The sequence below is a fragment of the Sus scrofa genome, chromosome 3 (genome assembly GCF_000003025.6).
Source record: "Sus scrofa isolate TJ Tabasco breed Duroc chromosome 3, Sscrofa11.1, whole genome shotgun sequence".
Classification (NCBI taxonomy): Eukaryota; Metazoa; Chordata; class Mammalia; order Artiodactyla; family Suidae; genus Sus; species Sus scrofa.
Window position 1 is genome coordinate 53,399,430 of NC_010445.4, and position 15,446 is coordinate 53,414,875.

Consider the following 15,446-nt stretch of genomic DNA (forward strand, 5'->3'; position numbering starts at 1 on the left):
GCCACAGCAATGCGGGATCCGAGCCGAGTCTGCAACCTACACCACAGCTCACGGCAACGCCGGATCGTTAACCCACTGAGCAAGGGCAGGGACCGAACCCGCAGCCTCATGGTTCCTAGTCTGATTTGTTAACCACTGCGCCACGACAGGAACTCCTACATTTCAATTTTTAAAAAAGTCAGCAGACATTTGGTCCTGTTCCAAACATCCATGAGATATTTGGTCCATTCCAAAAGGCTTTCAATTATTGGTCACATTTGGTCCTGTTCAAAACATCCATCAAACATTTTGGTCCATTAGCTGTTTGGTCTATGCCAGAAGGTCCTTGATACTTTGGTCCTGTCTAAAACTGTTTGGCCTTAACCAAATCTGTTCATGGATGTTTTGAATAGGGCCAAATATTCAAGGACCTTTGGCGTGGACCAAATGTGTTATGGACGTTTTGAACAGGACCAAATGTTTTGCAAGGGGCCACACAATTCCAAACTCGCCACCCATCCTTCTTCCCTCAGTAAAAACGCATGGGGTTATGGAAATGGACCTTCACTGCTCATAGGATGTAATGTAATTTTAATTATTGCTGATGAACTGACCATTTAACATTGGGTTAAAGGAGGAGGCTCACATGAAAGAGTTTCCTCTAAGTGTTCTGTTCTATCAAGAAATGGAGGAGTTCTCCTCGTGGCTCAGTGGTTAACAAATCAGACTATGAACCATGAGGTTGTGGGTTTGATCCCTGGCCTTGCTCAGTGGGTTAAGGATCTGGCATTGCCGTGAGCTATGGTATAGGTTGCAGACACAGCTCGGATCCCGAGTTGCTGTGGCTGTTCCGTAGGCTGGTGGCTACAGGTCTGATTTGACCCCTTGCCTGGGAACTTCCATATGCCATAGGAGCGGCCCAAGAAAAGGCAAAAAGACCAAAAAAAAAAAAAAAAAAAAAAAAGAAAGAAAGAAAGAAATGGAGTAGGCTGTATTTTACAATATTGCCAAGTGACAGAAACTTGCTTTCTTGGAAAGTGACAATTCCTACCAGCACTTTCTGTTTCTATGCCTTGGCTAAGTGGGTGAATTAAAAGGAGCAGCTTCTATTTAGTAACTGTCATGGGGAGATGCTAGGACCCAGACTTTAGAGATGATGCCTGACCATGAATCCCTGGCTTCCGCCGCCTGCCTGTGTGATCTCTCAGCCTCAGGTTCCTCCGCTGTAAAATGGGGCTAAATATAACCTATGTCAGGGGGTGTTGTGAGGATCAGAGTTAATGAGCAGAAGATGCTGCAAGCACATAGCTCGTGCCCTGAGGTGTTAGCTTTTCTTATTGGCACTGTGCTGGGGGCGCACACTGGGCTCCATTTAGTTCCTACAATAACCCTGGGAAGCGGGTGCTACTATGAACACTCCCATTTTACAGAAGAGGACACTGAGGCTTAGAGGTTCAGTAGCTCCTCTGAGGACAGAAAGTCAAAGTGGCAGAATCAAAGCTATGCCTGTCTGATTTTAGGCCTGTGCACTTTCTGTGCCCACAACAGACTACTTCTCGATGACACATGCACACACACACACACACATACACACACACCCGCAAAACTGTGCCACATCAGAATTAGCAAGACGTGCTTATGACTGGAACACAAAGTAGTAAAATGGAGCCTTATTATCTAGGGATCCAAATGTCTCTCAATCAAATTGTTTCTTTTTTGAGTACAAGGACCATGTTTTTCACATCTTCTCTAAAGAAAACAGCACATAATTCTGTCCACACAATAGGCACTCAATTAACACTCACTGGGTTTACATGGAAATTCACAGAGGAAAGTGGATCCGTGTCCTGGTTTCGAATACTTGATCAAACAAGCCAAATAAACCACAAATTCCCTAAGGCTTTGAAAACCTTGCCAAATATAGCTCATGTTTTCTGGGGACAATGAGCGTTCGGATGGGAAGCTAAACATTTCTAATCTCCTCAAAAATACCCTGAGTGCAAAGGATTGATAGCCGACCTCCAGGTGGGACTGGGGGTGAGGTCTCCTGTGCAGCTGCTCTAAAACCTGCACAACTAGAGGCTTTGGAAGTGATACCGTTTTAGGGGTGAGTTTGTTTTGTCCTTGTTTCCCCACCCCCTCACCCACCAAGTGTTAGGAAGAATACTGCCTTATTACTACTATTCTGGGCCTGAGCTCTGGGTGTTCGCAAACATTTTAAAACCTGTTCCCCCACCTGGCACGAGAAGGGAGGGAAGGTCAGCAGCCTCAGTGCCCTGCATCTGTCTGTATTTCTAAATAGGCAATTTGAGGGTGCAGGTGCCCTCAGCTCAAAGCAAATGGGGAGGGGAATAAATAGAAAGAAACTGCATACAACTGGACTTCTTTTTCTTTTTAGTGTTTTAGGGCCACATCTTGGCATATGGAGGTTCCCAGGCTAGGGGTCCAATTAGAGCTGCAGCTGCCAGCCTACGCAACCACCACAGCAATGCGGGATCTGAGCTGCATCTGAAGCCTATGCTGAAGCTTGTGGCAACCCCGGATCCTGAACCCACTAAGTGAGGCCAGGGATCAAACCCACATCTTCGCGGATGCTATGTCAGTTCTTAACCCACTGAGCCACAACAGGAACTCCAACAAGTGGATTTATTTCTAAGAAGTTTTAGCAGAGATGTTGTGGGGATGCCTGCATCTGATGATCTGTGAGTAGGAGAGAGCTTAAACATTCATTCGTCTCTCTTTGATTTCAGGGAAGCCATGCAGTAGAGACAGGGCTGAGACTGGGGGCAAGGGCATTACAGCTGATGACGGCGAGAGCCACACCCCTGCAGACCCCAAAGTCACATCAGGACCCAACTCTCAGTTTAGGTCTGCTGGCGAGACTGGGTTAATTCTTATGTGAAGAGATTCGTGTGTGGTCTGGGGAGTGAGAACAGAGTCTGATGTTTAGCACGTCCGTATTTCACTTCCATGTCTGCCACTGATCAGTGCTTATGACGTTTGACAAGTTACTTAACCTTGTTGAGCCTTCGTTTCCTCATCTGTTAAATGGGAAGAACAGTGATACACACCTCAAAGGAATGTGGAGGAGATAATATGAGAGAATGTATAGAAAAGTCTATGGGACTTTAAGGCTTCTCCAGGGAAATGAAACTCAAAAAGCCTCTGGCCAAGACAAGAACCACCTGACCCTTATCATCCCACTCATCTCACTGTAACTGTTACAAAGTTCCTAAGGACCTCCCCACCCTAGCAACTTGGCCCACTCCTTCCTGCCCCTACTAGGAAAGGTATGTGGCCCACTCCTTATCCCACCCCTATGGAGGCAACACATGCCCCCATCCAACCAGCAAGGGAATGCAAAGACCCATCCTTCCCCAACCCCATCCATCCCCAACCAGCAAGTGTATCAGAAGACCCCATTCTTCCCCAACTAACCAGCAGGTCAGCAGGTGTATGGCAAGACCACTCCTCGTGGTCCTTTGTCTTTGGGCTATAAAAACAGACACAACCATGCACCCAGTCGGCTCTTCCTGATTATCAGGAAGTGGGCCCACTGTGTTAACAGTGTCTCTTGCCTCAATAAACTTGTCTTTTCTACACCTTGGTTTAAATCCAAAAAATTCTTTTTGCACCCGCACACAGAGACCATGACAAAGTCCTTCTCCTGGTCCTGTGCACCCTAAAGTTAACAGGGCACACAGGACCCACTCGGTGAATCCACTGCTGCCTTTTCATTGTTGTTAATGTATCCAAGCCGGGCCCTGGGGGGCTCCTGGCACACAAGCCTTCCTTTGTCTTACATTTCTTATTTTTAGGAAATAACCCTCAGCATCCATGACCTTCCCCAAGTTCCAAAGGGCAGTTTAGGGAAGGGAGGGGATGCAGAGACCAGGGAGGAAGAGCCAAGGGACCACAGTACAGCCCTGGGGCAGGTCCTGGTTCCTCCTCAAGGACTATACATAATATCTTTGAGGCTTTTCTGTAGAACTAAAACCCCCAGCACATGGAAGAAGTACTTGATGAAGCATACTTCATTCTGGGAAGAAGGAAGACCACCAGAACCAGTCCTGGGACCACTAAACACCAGCTTTGAAAGACCATGCAAGCTTGCCTCTACCCTGATCCTTATCTATGGCCCTGTTTTTCCACTCCCCAGACTATAAAACCACCTCCTAACCCCTTCTAAGGGGAGCACAGTCTTTAAGGCATTAGCTTGCTGTGGCCCCCTTTGCCTGGCAAAGCAAAAAAGCTATCGTTTTCTCCTTCACCCAAAACTCTGTCTCCGCATTTCTATTCAGCAACCGCAGACAGAGGCCGAGGTTCAGCACCATTAATAGGAATAGCTCATAAGTTTGTTATTAGAAAGCATCCTGGGGAGTTCCCATAGTAATGCGGCAGAAAGGAATCTGACTAGGAACCATGAGGTTGTGGGTTCGATCCCTGGCTTAGATCAGTGGGTTAAGGATCTGGTGTTGCCCTGATCTATGGTGTAGGTTGCAGACGCAGCTCAGATCTGGTGTTGCTGTGGCTGTAGTGTAGGCCTCTGCTGCAGCTCCAATTCCACCCCTAGCCTGGGAAGCTCCATATGCTGTGGGTGTGGCCCTAAAAAGACAAAAAGAAAGAAAGAAAGAAAGAAAGAAAGAAAGAAAGAAAGAAAGAAAGAAAGAAAGAAAAAGAAAGAAAGAAAGAAACGTCCTGCATCTTCACATACATGTAGCAATTAGTAATTTAAAAAAAAAAAAAAAAAAAAAAGAGTTTCTTGTTGTATTTTGTGGCAGATTTGCAAAATAACCTGAGAGGAAGGCAAGGCCGAATTGATGACTGTGTTGCAGCTGAGAAAGTGGAGGCTCAGAGAGGTGAGGGGCTGTTGGACTTCCTCAGATAGGACAGGGGTCAGCGGGAGTACCGCTCAGGTCTCTGCCTCCAGCCTGCTCTCTGCAGAGACCTGGGAGGCAACCAGGAGGCAAGATGCCCCAGAGCAAAGAGCCAGAAGCTGGTCCTTGACAAGGGAGCAAGACTCTATTCCAGGCTGGTCTGGTCTATTCATTTACATGTTGCCTGGGGCCCAACCCGGCTTTACAGCCCCAGGAAGGCAGTGGCCTAAGGGAGCCATGGCCCCAGGTTCAGAAGGATCTCAAGAATTCTATTATAAAAGAATACGATGCCCACAAATGTTTGTTTACATTTGTATTACAGAACATTTGCAAATCTATGCAAGAGATTTAGAGTATAATGAACACCCCAGTGTTGATCCACCAGCTCCAACAATCCTCATTCCACACCAACCCCATCTACACCTCTGACCATTTCTCTGCTCTCTGAATTTTTTTTTAAGGAAATACTTGGGAAATTAACAACCAATACAGACTCCCCCGGGGGCTGTGCAGATTCAGGGCCAGGAGGACTGGAGTGGCTGGGGACTTGTTATTCCCATGGCTACCCCATCCCCTCCACCAGGTAATGGGGAAGGATAGACACCCCAGGGGCTGCTGAGCTGGGTGACCGCTGAAGACTCTGCCACTTGCCGTGGAGGAATCTGTAAGTGACAACCGGGGAGTTCTATGGAGGGACGTGTGCAGACCCTTCAGCTCAGCAGGCATGTAGGAGGTTTCAGAGGGTCGAGGGACCGCACAGGCAGGCGCAGGAGCAGAGGAGAGCCTGGGGGAGGGAGTCCAGTCCTCCAGGACTGAATGAAGGCTTTCCTGAGAGAGGATGCTCCACGCAGCCATAGGGGGCCTCATCGCTGGGCGGGTCACTAAGCAGCCTAATGATCTGTGGTCACCCTCCAATCGCCTCCATTCCCCCCGGCCCTCCTCATGGACAGGAAGCCTCTTATGCATCTTTATTTCCCCAGAGCCTAGCACGGTCACTACCAACGCAGGCTGATCATGTGAAATTGATTACATCCAACTGATCTTTAACCTCAAAATATCCACCTTAAATGAAATAACGCCATTTGCAGCAACATGGACAGACCTAGAGATTATCATACGAAGTGAAGTCAGAAAAGGAAAGACAAATACCACATGGTATCACTTATACAGGTGGAATCTAAAATGTGGCCCAAATGAACATAACTATGAAACAGAAACAGACTCACAGACAGAGAGAACAGAGCTGTGGTCACCAAGGGTGGGGGATAGGGGAGGGGTGGATGGGGGTCTGGGATTAGCAGATACAAACGATTAAATATTGAACGGACCTACTGTACAGCACAGGGAACTACATTCAATATCCTGTGATCAACCCTAATGGAAAGGAATATACAAAAGAATGTATGTAACTGAATCACTTTGCTGTATAGCAGAAATTAACACGTTATAGATCAACTACCTCCTTTCATGAAAAAAACCCACTTTATGACTCCACCTCATATACAGCTGATAGTCAAGAATGTCCAGTGAAGGAATAAGACTAGACAAGGTTATAACAGCTCTCTGACATGCCAAAGCTAGTATTTCTTTCTTTCTTTTTTTTTTTTGGTCTTTTTAGGGCCACACCTGTGGTGTATGGAGGTTCTCACACGAGGGGTTGAATTGGAGCTGTAACCACCAGCCTACACCACAGCTACAGCCACACCGGATCCGAGCCTCATCTGCCACCTACACCACAGCTCATGACAATGCCAGATCCTTAACCCACTGAGAGAGGCCAGGGATCGAACCCAAATCCTCATGGATACTAGTTAGGTTCGTTTCCATCGCACCATGACGGCAACTCCCAGAGCTAGTATTTCTGACCAAGCTAGGACTTCTGGTCAACCCGACAGCAGTGTAAAGCGGCTGTGAGACTTGCATCTCCTGCCGAGGCGGCTGACGTAATGTATACAGAAGTGCTTCGCTGACGAGGATGATTATTACACGCTCAGTGAGTGCTAATGATTATTCCAATTATTGTCCAGAGCCAGACAGCTCCCCAGAGGCAGAGCCAGGATTGGAACCCAGGGTGGCCTGGCTCCAATCAGGCTGCCTTGCCAAGCAGTGTCTGTCCTGGAAATGCAGTAACCAGAGGCCTCTGAAAGGAGACCTGGCTCAACAGGGTGAGCACATGGACATGGGAAAAATAGAAACCACTTGGGAAGTCCTAGACAACAAGTTATTCCAGGGTAAGGAACAAAACCGAAGCTGCTGGTCTGAGCAGGTTTAGCAGGATGCAGCTGCATCTCAGGAAGGGTCTGGTCCCCAGCTGCCTGGCTGGCTGGGCTCTCACCTGTGCGGTGAGGACAAGCATGGTTCAGATGGTGGGACCACATGCCCCTGTGGGACGGGGAGGACACAATTCCTTACCTCTTTGCTCTGTCTTTCTCATCTTCATCCATGAGATTTCCTCTGCAGTTTTTCCTGCAAAAAAGAACATTCGATTACAGTCTGATTCTCAACCATTCTTATAGGTCTTCCTGGCCGTCCTCGGTTTGGTCTGATCTAAATCACATGCCTTAATCCACAGTCCTCAAACCTCCTGGTTCCAGCAACCCTCTCACCCTCAAAAAGTACAGATGACGCTGAAGAGCTCTTCTGCAGGTGGGTAAAAACAGAGAACTCTTAAATATACAATATTCCACTAGGCATCAGAGAGATGGAGTGGAAAGATCTCAAAGAGCTTCTGAGAAAGTTCACCATATACACATGGGAGGAAATAGGCCCATGGTGGGTTAATATTCGGAAAACTCTTATGACCTCGCAGAACCCCCCGGGGGTCCCTAGGTCACACTTTGAGAATGGCTTTCCAGATCCCGCTCAACAAAGCATCTGTTTGTTTCAAACCTTGAACCTGCAAGCTGCCCAGGACATTCTAGAGGGAGAGCATGTGTCTGTGCATCTGCTCATTCAAATGCACAAACTCCTCTGATGCAGCCTGGAGGGATCGGGACCCCAGAGAAGCAGGATGGCTGTGCTTTCTTTAAGGCACGTGTACCCCCTAGACAGTCAAGACACACAGATGTGAAAAACGGAGTAACAATCAGACGTCTTTGCAGCCCCAGCTCCTCAGAGAACTACCTTGTGGTCTGGGCCTCTACCCTCCTGGGACACTGGCTCAAAGCTTCTTTTCAGGTCCACTGACCTGGTGTCCTTTAGCTCACGCAGGCTTGGGGGCGGGGGGGCTCCCTCACCCCTTAGAGCCATATCCCTGATTTGTTTTTCTTCACACATCTGCCTCCTCAGGCCTCCATGCAGAAAGACTTTCAGGGTGTCCCAGAGCCCCAAGTTGATCCCAGAGGCACAGTGTGATGAAGAAGATAAGCTTGGGGACCCTGGAGAAACTGAGTCACCATGGACCACACACTTCTGTTCCCAAAACGGGGGTCTGACATCAGAATCCCAAAATCACCAAACACGCCTAAGTTTACTCCCAAAGTCCACATTCCAGGTAACGGTTTTTTTTTTTTTTTTTTTTTTTTTTTTTTACCGGTAAAGGAATCTTTTCTCCAAGATAACTCAGTTTGGTGGTTTTGGTCTGCCCAGGCATGAGTCTGAGCCAGAGAGGAGGAGGAATTTTGCAGCCACAGCCCCTGTTTATGTTTAACCCCCATTTGTTAAATAGCAGGCATAACTGAGCAAGAGTTTTGCAAGAGTCGCCACTGAGCAGTCGAGGCTTGGGTCATAGTTAAAACGGGGTTAGCACATCTGCAGACAGGCATCTGCCTAATGTTTTCCAGATGGAATCTGGTGAAAGCTCAAAGATGTGAACAACGGGGTGCATGCGTGGAACGATGGGCTACCCCAGGTCTGCGCTCCAAGCAAAGAGGCAAAGTGGTGGCTGCCTGTGGGTGGAGGAGGGCACGAGCCAGGATCCAGCCACGGAAAAGGGGGAAAGCCACGCCTTTCACCAGGTGCCCCTGGCAGAGCACTTTACGGGAGGATTTGGGCTTTGGCCTGCTTTGTGGAGGATCTGGGACCCCGTTAGGATGCTTGGAGCTGCTGCGTCATACCCCAAACAGTTACAGATGACTAATAGCTATTCCTTATCAACCACATCATTTCCGATTTCGCTCTCTTTGTCCTTAAACCCTTCCTGAATTCTTGAAGCCCTGATGGTCCACACCCACGTCCTCTTCTCTCCCATCCCTCCCATTTACTGCCACTTGACCCCAGGCTAAGATGCTCTGCTCCACTTGTTGGGAGAAAAAGGCCCCTGAGCTTCGATCTCCAGGAGCACTCGCCCTGGAAGCTCTGCATCCATGTCCTAATCTGCGGTTTGTCACATCTGCTGTTGTTGTCTCCCAGGTCTGTCTCATGTTTGCTTATTTTTTTTATTAAAAAAAAAAACAATGAAGTACACCAAAGGTACAATTTACCACTGTTAAGTCTATAGTTCACATGAGGTGGCGGGTTCGGTCCCTGCCCTTGCTCAGTGGGTTAACGATCCAGCGTTGCCCTGAGCTGTGGTGTAGGTTGCAGACGCGGCTCGGATCCCACGTTGCTGTGGCTCTGGCGTAGGCCGGTGGCTACAGCTCCGATTCAACCCCTAGCCTGGGAATCTCCATATGCCGCGGGAGCGGCCCAAGAAATAGCAACAACAATGACAAAAGACAAAAAATAAATAAATAAAGAGTATTTTTCTACCTGTTAAAAAAAAAAAAAAAAGTCTATAGTTCAGTGGCATTGAATACATTCATATTACTGTGCAACCACCATTCCCACCCATCTCCACAATTCTTTGCATCTTGCAAGACTGAAGTTCTGTTCTCATTAACCACTGATTCCCCATTCCCCCTGCCTGAGTCCCTGACAAGCACCCTTCTACTTTCTGTCTCTAGATTCTGATGACTCTAGAGCCCGCAATCATCCAGGGCTTATCACACTTAGCGTAATGTCCTCCAAGGTCATGATGACTTAGCCTGTATCCGAACTCCCGCCCTTTGTAAGGCTGAGTCATGCTCCAGGGTACCTATGGACCACCTTTTGTTTATCCATCATCCATAGGCATCTAGACTCTGGGTCGCTTCCCCCGTTTGACTCCTGCGAGGAGCACTGCTATGAACATGGGGGTACCTCCTTCCTTGTATTTTTGAGTCACTTCAGGATATGGAGGAGCTGGAAGGAGCCCAAGGCACACAAGGAAGAGGAAAAGAGGAGGAAAGGCAGTAGGTAGTCAGGCCAGAGGAACAATAGAGAAGTTTAAGGGGTGACAGATACTTGTCTGAATCATACAGAGAGTTTCCAATGAAAAAGGACTTTGAACTGCAGTTTTATTTATGACCACAGAGAACCAGGGAATGGAAAGTGAGCTGAAATGAAGGCAGAGGGGATTCTGTTTGGAGCTGAGAAAATGACTGTTGACGTGATGAACCTTCAGAGTGAACAGAGGAGGAAAACTGGAACCTTTGCTCCAAATTAGCCATACGAGGCAGGTGGGCTGGGCAGGTACCGAGTGTATTAGTCAGGGTCCCAACAGGAAACAGGACTTAATGGCAAGGGGGCTGTGTGTATAAAGGGACAGGTGGGGAGACCAAGAGAGATGGTGTAGGGCTGGGGTCCGCAGAACTGTTAACAGCTCTAGGGGTCAAGGGACAAGAGAAAAAAGGACCTGGGAGGAGTGTCACATGGGGGAGGTGGAGGGATGCAGCCAGCCTGCAGAAGTCTTGTAAGGAAGGGATGGAGGGAATAAATACCTTGCCTCCCTCTCTGCCCACCCTGACCCCCACCCCCACCCCGCTTGTGAGGGGTGACCTACTTGTGTCATCAACAGGGGAGCCTCTGGGACAGAGAAGGGTGAAGGGGTACAAGGAGGGTACTCAGAACAGCCAGTGCCTTTTGTTTCTTAGGGGCTATCTCAGCTCTGGGTTTCTTGGCTTTTTCTGGAACACAAACTATTTAGAGTCTTTTTACGCCTTGTTACATCACCCCATGTGTCAAGTGTAGGCATTTGCATCTCATAACTACATGCTCAAGAAATTATCACCAGTGCTAATGATGAGAGGCTGAGGAAAAGAGAGCCTGGAACTACTAAAGCAACACCATCAATCCTGAGAGATCATAACCCACGGAGCCCACTAAATATGTGTCCACACTGGGCCAAATCAACAATGAAACGAATAAGTAAATGGAAGAGGGGTCAGGTTCCCCTTACAGAACAAGAATTGTAATTAACAAACATAGACAGAATAAGGGGACTCAAAGAGTACCGTGAGTAGATCCTCACGACAAGACCTACTGAGGGCTGTTGAAATTCAGGGGCAAACGTTTGAGGAGAATCGGGTTATTTGCATAGTTCAGAGTATCTCCCTCAAGGCAGTTATTAATTACAAAAGAAAAAGAGTAACTTTATAAGTGGAGAAGGTTGGAAGACACCACCTTCACCTAAGGTTCAAACTAACATCACCTGGGGTAAGTCGTATCCAAGTGTTCTGGTGGAAATAAGCACTCACTGTCTTGAGTATACACATCTAAGAGTGTCTCTCCTGGATCACGGAACAGTCATAGGTTTACTGTAACAGTAACCATCCAGCGCTTTCCCCAAGTGACGGTACAATTTTCCATCTGTACCAGTAGCACACGAAAGTTCCAGGGGCTCCACATTTTCACCCAATACTTCTGCTATGTCATCTTCTTAGTCATTCTAGGGGGTGTGTTGTGAGATCTCATTAGGATTTGACTTTGCATTTCCCTGATAGGTAATGATGTTGAGCATCTTTTCATGGAATTATTGGCCATCTAGACAGCTTCTTCTTTTTTTTCCTTTTTGGTCTCTTTAGGGTCACACCCGCAGCATATGGAAGTTCCCAGGCTAGGGGTCCAATCGGAGCTGCAGCTGCAGGCCTACGCCAGAGCCAGAGCAGCAGGGGATCCAAGCCGCATCTGTGACCTACATCACAGCTCATGGCAATGCCGGATCCTTAACCCACTGAGCAAGGCCACGGATGGAACCCTCAACCTCATGGATCCTAGCCGGGCTTGTTACTGCTGAGCCACAATGTTAAGTATCTGTTAAAGTGTTTTGCCTACAAGTCTTTTTCTTTTCTTTTTTTTTTTTTTAATGGGGCTGTCTTCATCACACTGACCTGCAGAAGTTTCTCTCTTCTGGTTATAAGTACTTTGCCGGATATACGTACGGTGAACATTTTCTTCCAGCCTGTGGCTGGTCTTTTCACTTTCCTGATGGTATCTTTTGATAAACTGTTTGTGATTTTGATAAAGTGTCATTTATATATTTTTTATTTCATGGCTAGTGACATTTTGTGTCCTAAGAAGTCTGTGTCCACCTTAGTGTTGTGAAAAATTATCCTATGTTTTCTTCCTGAAGCTTTATCATTTTAGCTTTTTCATGTTTAGATGTTCACTCCGATGAAAATTAAATTTTACATGTAGTGTAAGAGAGTGGCCATTTGTATATATTTTTTTCCGCCCATTTGTATATATACTCAGTTGCTCCAGAATCACTTTTCGGGAAGACATTTCTTTTTCAATTCAATTGCACTGGCACTTCATCAAATATCTTGTGTGATCCCATACGTGTGTGCATTTATAGAATCTCTGTTCAGATCCATTTATCGACAGGGTATCCTTAAAGTTCAAATACATAGGACGAACTTGTTTCAAAATAAACGTTATATTTTAGAACAATTTTAGCTCTAGAGAACATGGGAAGGCAGTGTGGAGAGTTCCCACACACCCTGTGCCGGGTTTCTCTTAGTATAAATACCTTAAGCTCATGTGGTGCATTTGTCACAATTCGTGAACCAATACTGAGACGTTATTAAGTAAAGCCCACACTTCATTTACATTCTCTTCATTTTTACCTAATGTTCTGTCCCAGGATGAGGGACCCAGGAAGGCTCTGCGGGCTGGGGTTGGGTCTGGTGCTTTAGGGGGTCACACGAAGTCTCTCTGATGAGGTGACCTCGTTCTGTCCCAGGATCCCATCCAGGACACCATATTGCATTTAGTCATGTCTCCTGAGGCTCCTCTTAGTGTGACAGTTTCACTGACTTTGTTTTTGGTGACCTTGGCAATTTTGAGGAGCAACTGTAGAATATCCTCAATCTGGTTTGATGCATTTCTGAGACTGGGCAGATGGTTTTTTAGGAGAAAGCCCACAGACTAAAGTGCCATTCTCATCAATCACCTCAGGGCATTAGCAGTCTGCATCACTGTTTTTTTTGGGTTTTTTTTTTTTTTTGAGGTCCCTACCCCCTACCTTTTAAAAATTGAAGTATAGCTGATTTACAATGCTGTGCTAGCAAAAAAAAAAAAAAAAAAAAAAAATTACATAAAAAAAAAAAAAGGGAGTTCCCGTCGTGGCGCAGTGGTTAACAAATCCGACTAGGAACCATGAGGTTGCGGGTTCGGTCCCTGCCCTTGCTCAGTGGGTTAACGATCCGGCATTGCCGTGAGCTGTGGTGTAGGTTGCAGACGCGGCTCGGATCCCGCGTTGCTGTGGCTCTGGCGTAGGCCGGTGGCTACAGCTCCAATTTGACCCGTAGCCTGGGAACCTCCATATGCCACGGGAGCGGCCCAAAGAAATAGCAAAAAAAAAAAAAAAAAAAAAAAAAAATCATACAATGCTGTGCTAGTTTTCTGTGTACAAAGAAGTGATTCAGAGTTATACATGTATATATATATATATATATATATACATATGTTCTTTTTCAGACTCTTTTCCATGCTAGATGATTACAAGAAATTTGAATATAGTTCTATGTGCTATATAGTAGGTCCTTATTTATCTATTTTATAATTAGTAGTGTGTATCTGTTAATCCCAGACCCCTAATTGATCCCTCCACCTCTCCTCTTCCCCTTTGGTAATGGTAACTTTGTTTTTTATGTCTGTGAGTCTGTTTTGTAAATAAGTTCATTTATATAATTTTTTTGAGATTCCACATGTGATAGCGTACAATATTTGTCTTTCTCTTTCTTCACTTAGTGGATAAATTGGATAATCTCTAGGTCCATCCATGTTGCTGCAGATAGCATGATTTCATTCTTTTTTATGGCTGAGTAGTATCCCATTGTGTGTATGTACCCCATCTTCTTTATCCACTTATCTGTTGATGGACATTTAGGTTACTTCCACATCTTGGCTATTGTAAATAGTGCTGCAGTTAACACTGGGGTGCATATATCCTTTCATCTTTTCCAAATATATACCCAGGTGTGGGATTGCTGGATCATATGGCAGTTCCATTTTTAGTTTTTTAAGGAACCTCCATACTCTTTTCCATAATGTCTGTAACAATTTACAACCCCATCAATGGAGTAGGAGGGTTCCCTTTACTCCACACCCTCCCGTATTTATTATCTGTAGACTTATGACAGACATTCTGACTGGTGTGAGGTGGTACCTCTTTGTAGTTTTGATTTGCATTTTTCTACAGTTACGTTGCGCAAATTTTCATGTGTCAGCCATCTGTATGTGTTCTTTGGAGAAATGTCTATTTAGGTCTTCTCCCATTTTTGATCAGATTTTTTTCATTATAGTTGGTTTACAGTATTCTGTCAAGTTCTACTGTACAGCAAAGTGACCCCAGTATATATATACATATATATACATACACACACATTCTTTTTCTCACATTATCCATCATGTTCCATCATAAATGACTAGATATAGTTCCCCTGTGCTATACAGCAGGATCTCATTGCTTATCCACTCCAAATGCAATAGTTTGTATCTATAAACCCCAGACTCCCAGTCCATCCCACTCCCTCCCCCTTGGCAACCACAAGTCTGTTCTCCAAGTCCATGAGTTTCTTTTCTGTGGAAAGGTTCACTTGTGCCATATATTAGATTCCAGATATTTGATATCATATGGTATTTGTAGTTCTCTCTTTGACTTGGTATGAAAGTCTCTAGTTCCACCCATGTTGCTTCAGATGGCCTTATTTTGTTCTTTTTTATAGCTGAGTAGTATTCCATTGTGCATATGTACCACATCTTCTTAATCCACTCATCTAGATTTTTAATATTAGGCTGCATGAGCTGCTTGTATATTTTGGAAATTAATCACCTGGTCACACTGCTTGAAAATTATTGCTGTTAAACTGACTGTAATCTCCTGGCTAAAGGAGTGATAAACTTATCTTTAAACTATATGGTAGTTACATTTATGCATAATATGTGCCATAGGTTTTTCTTCAACTTTCAGCCTGTTTCCAGATGAAGAATCTCTAAACTTAAATGGGAAATCTGATTATTAGTCTCAAAAAAACACCTAAAATGCAATCTTTTCTCTGTATTTTTAGACTTTTGCTATATAATTACTGAACTTTTATCAGATTAATAATTGGACCTATTTTAAACTTCAAGTCACTTCCACTGGAAAGTCACTGAGAATTTTATTTGAAAACATATTTAAGCTGCTATTTAAGTAAATGTATTCTAGGCCTCCCAACTCCGTGGCATCTTGCATTTGTCTCTCTTTTGGACAGAACCAGGATCCCTACCTTAACTCCTGAAGGTTTTTTTTTTTTTTTTGGTCTTTTTGCTACTTCTTGGGCCACTCCCACAGCATATGGAGGTTCC

The 15,446-nt window shown here is 45.6% G+C and overlaps 1 protein-coding gene across 3 annotated transcripts in view; it reads right to left on the reverse strand.

Annotated features, from left to right (window-relative positions):
* The window catches only part of NPAS2 (neuronal PAS domain protein 2), a 191,571-nt gene that overhangs the window by 100,625 nt on the left and 75,500 nt on the right, over window positions 1–15,446 (reverse strand). For all 3 annotated transcript variants that reach the window (XM_021087167.1, XM_021087169.1, XM_021087168.1), the window contains exon 2: window positions 7,269–7,322. In XM_021087167.1, the coding sequence (XP_020942826.1) occupies window positions 7,269–7,300 (32 nt within the window). In that variant the 5' untranslated portion in view covers window positions 7,301–7,322. The remainder of the gene's footprint in view (window positions 1–7,268; window positions 7,323–15,446) is intronic.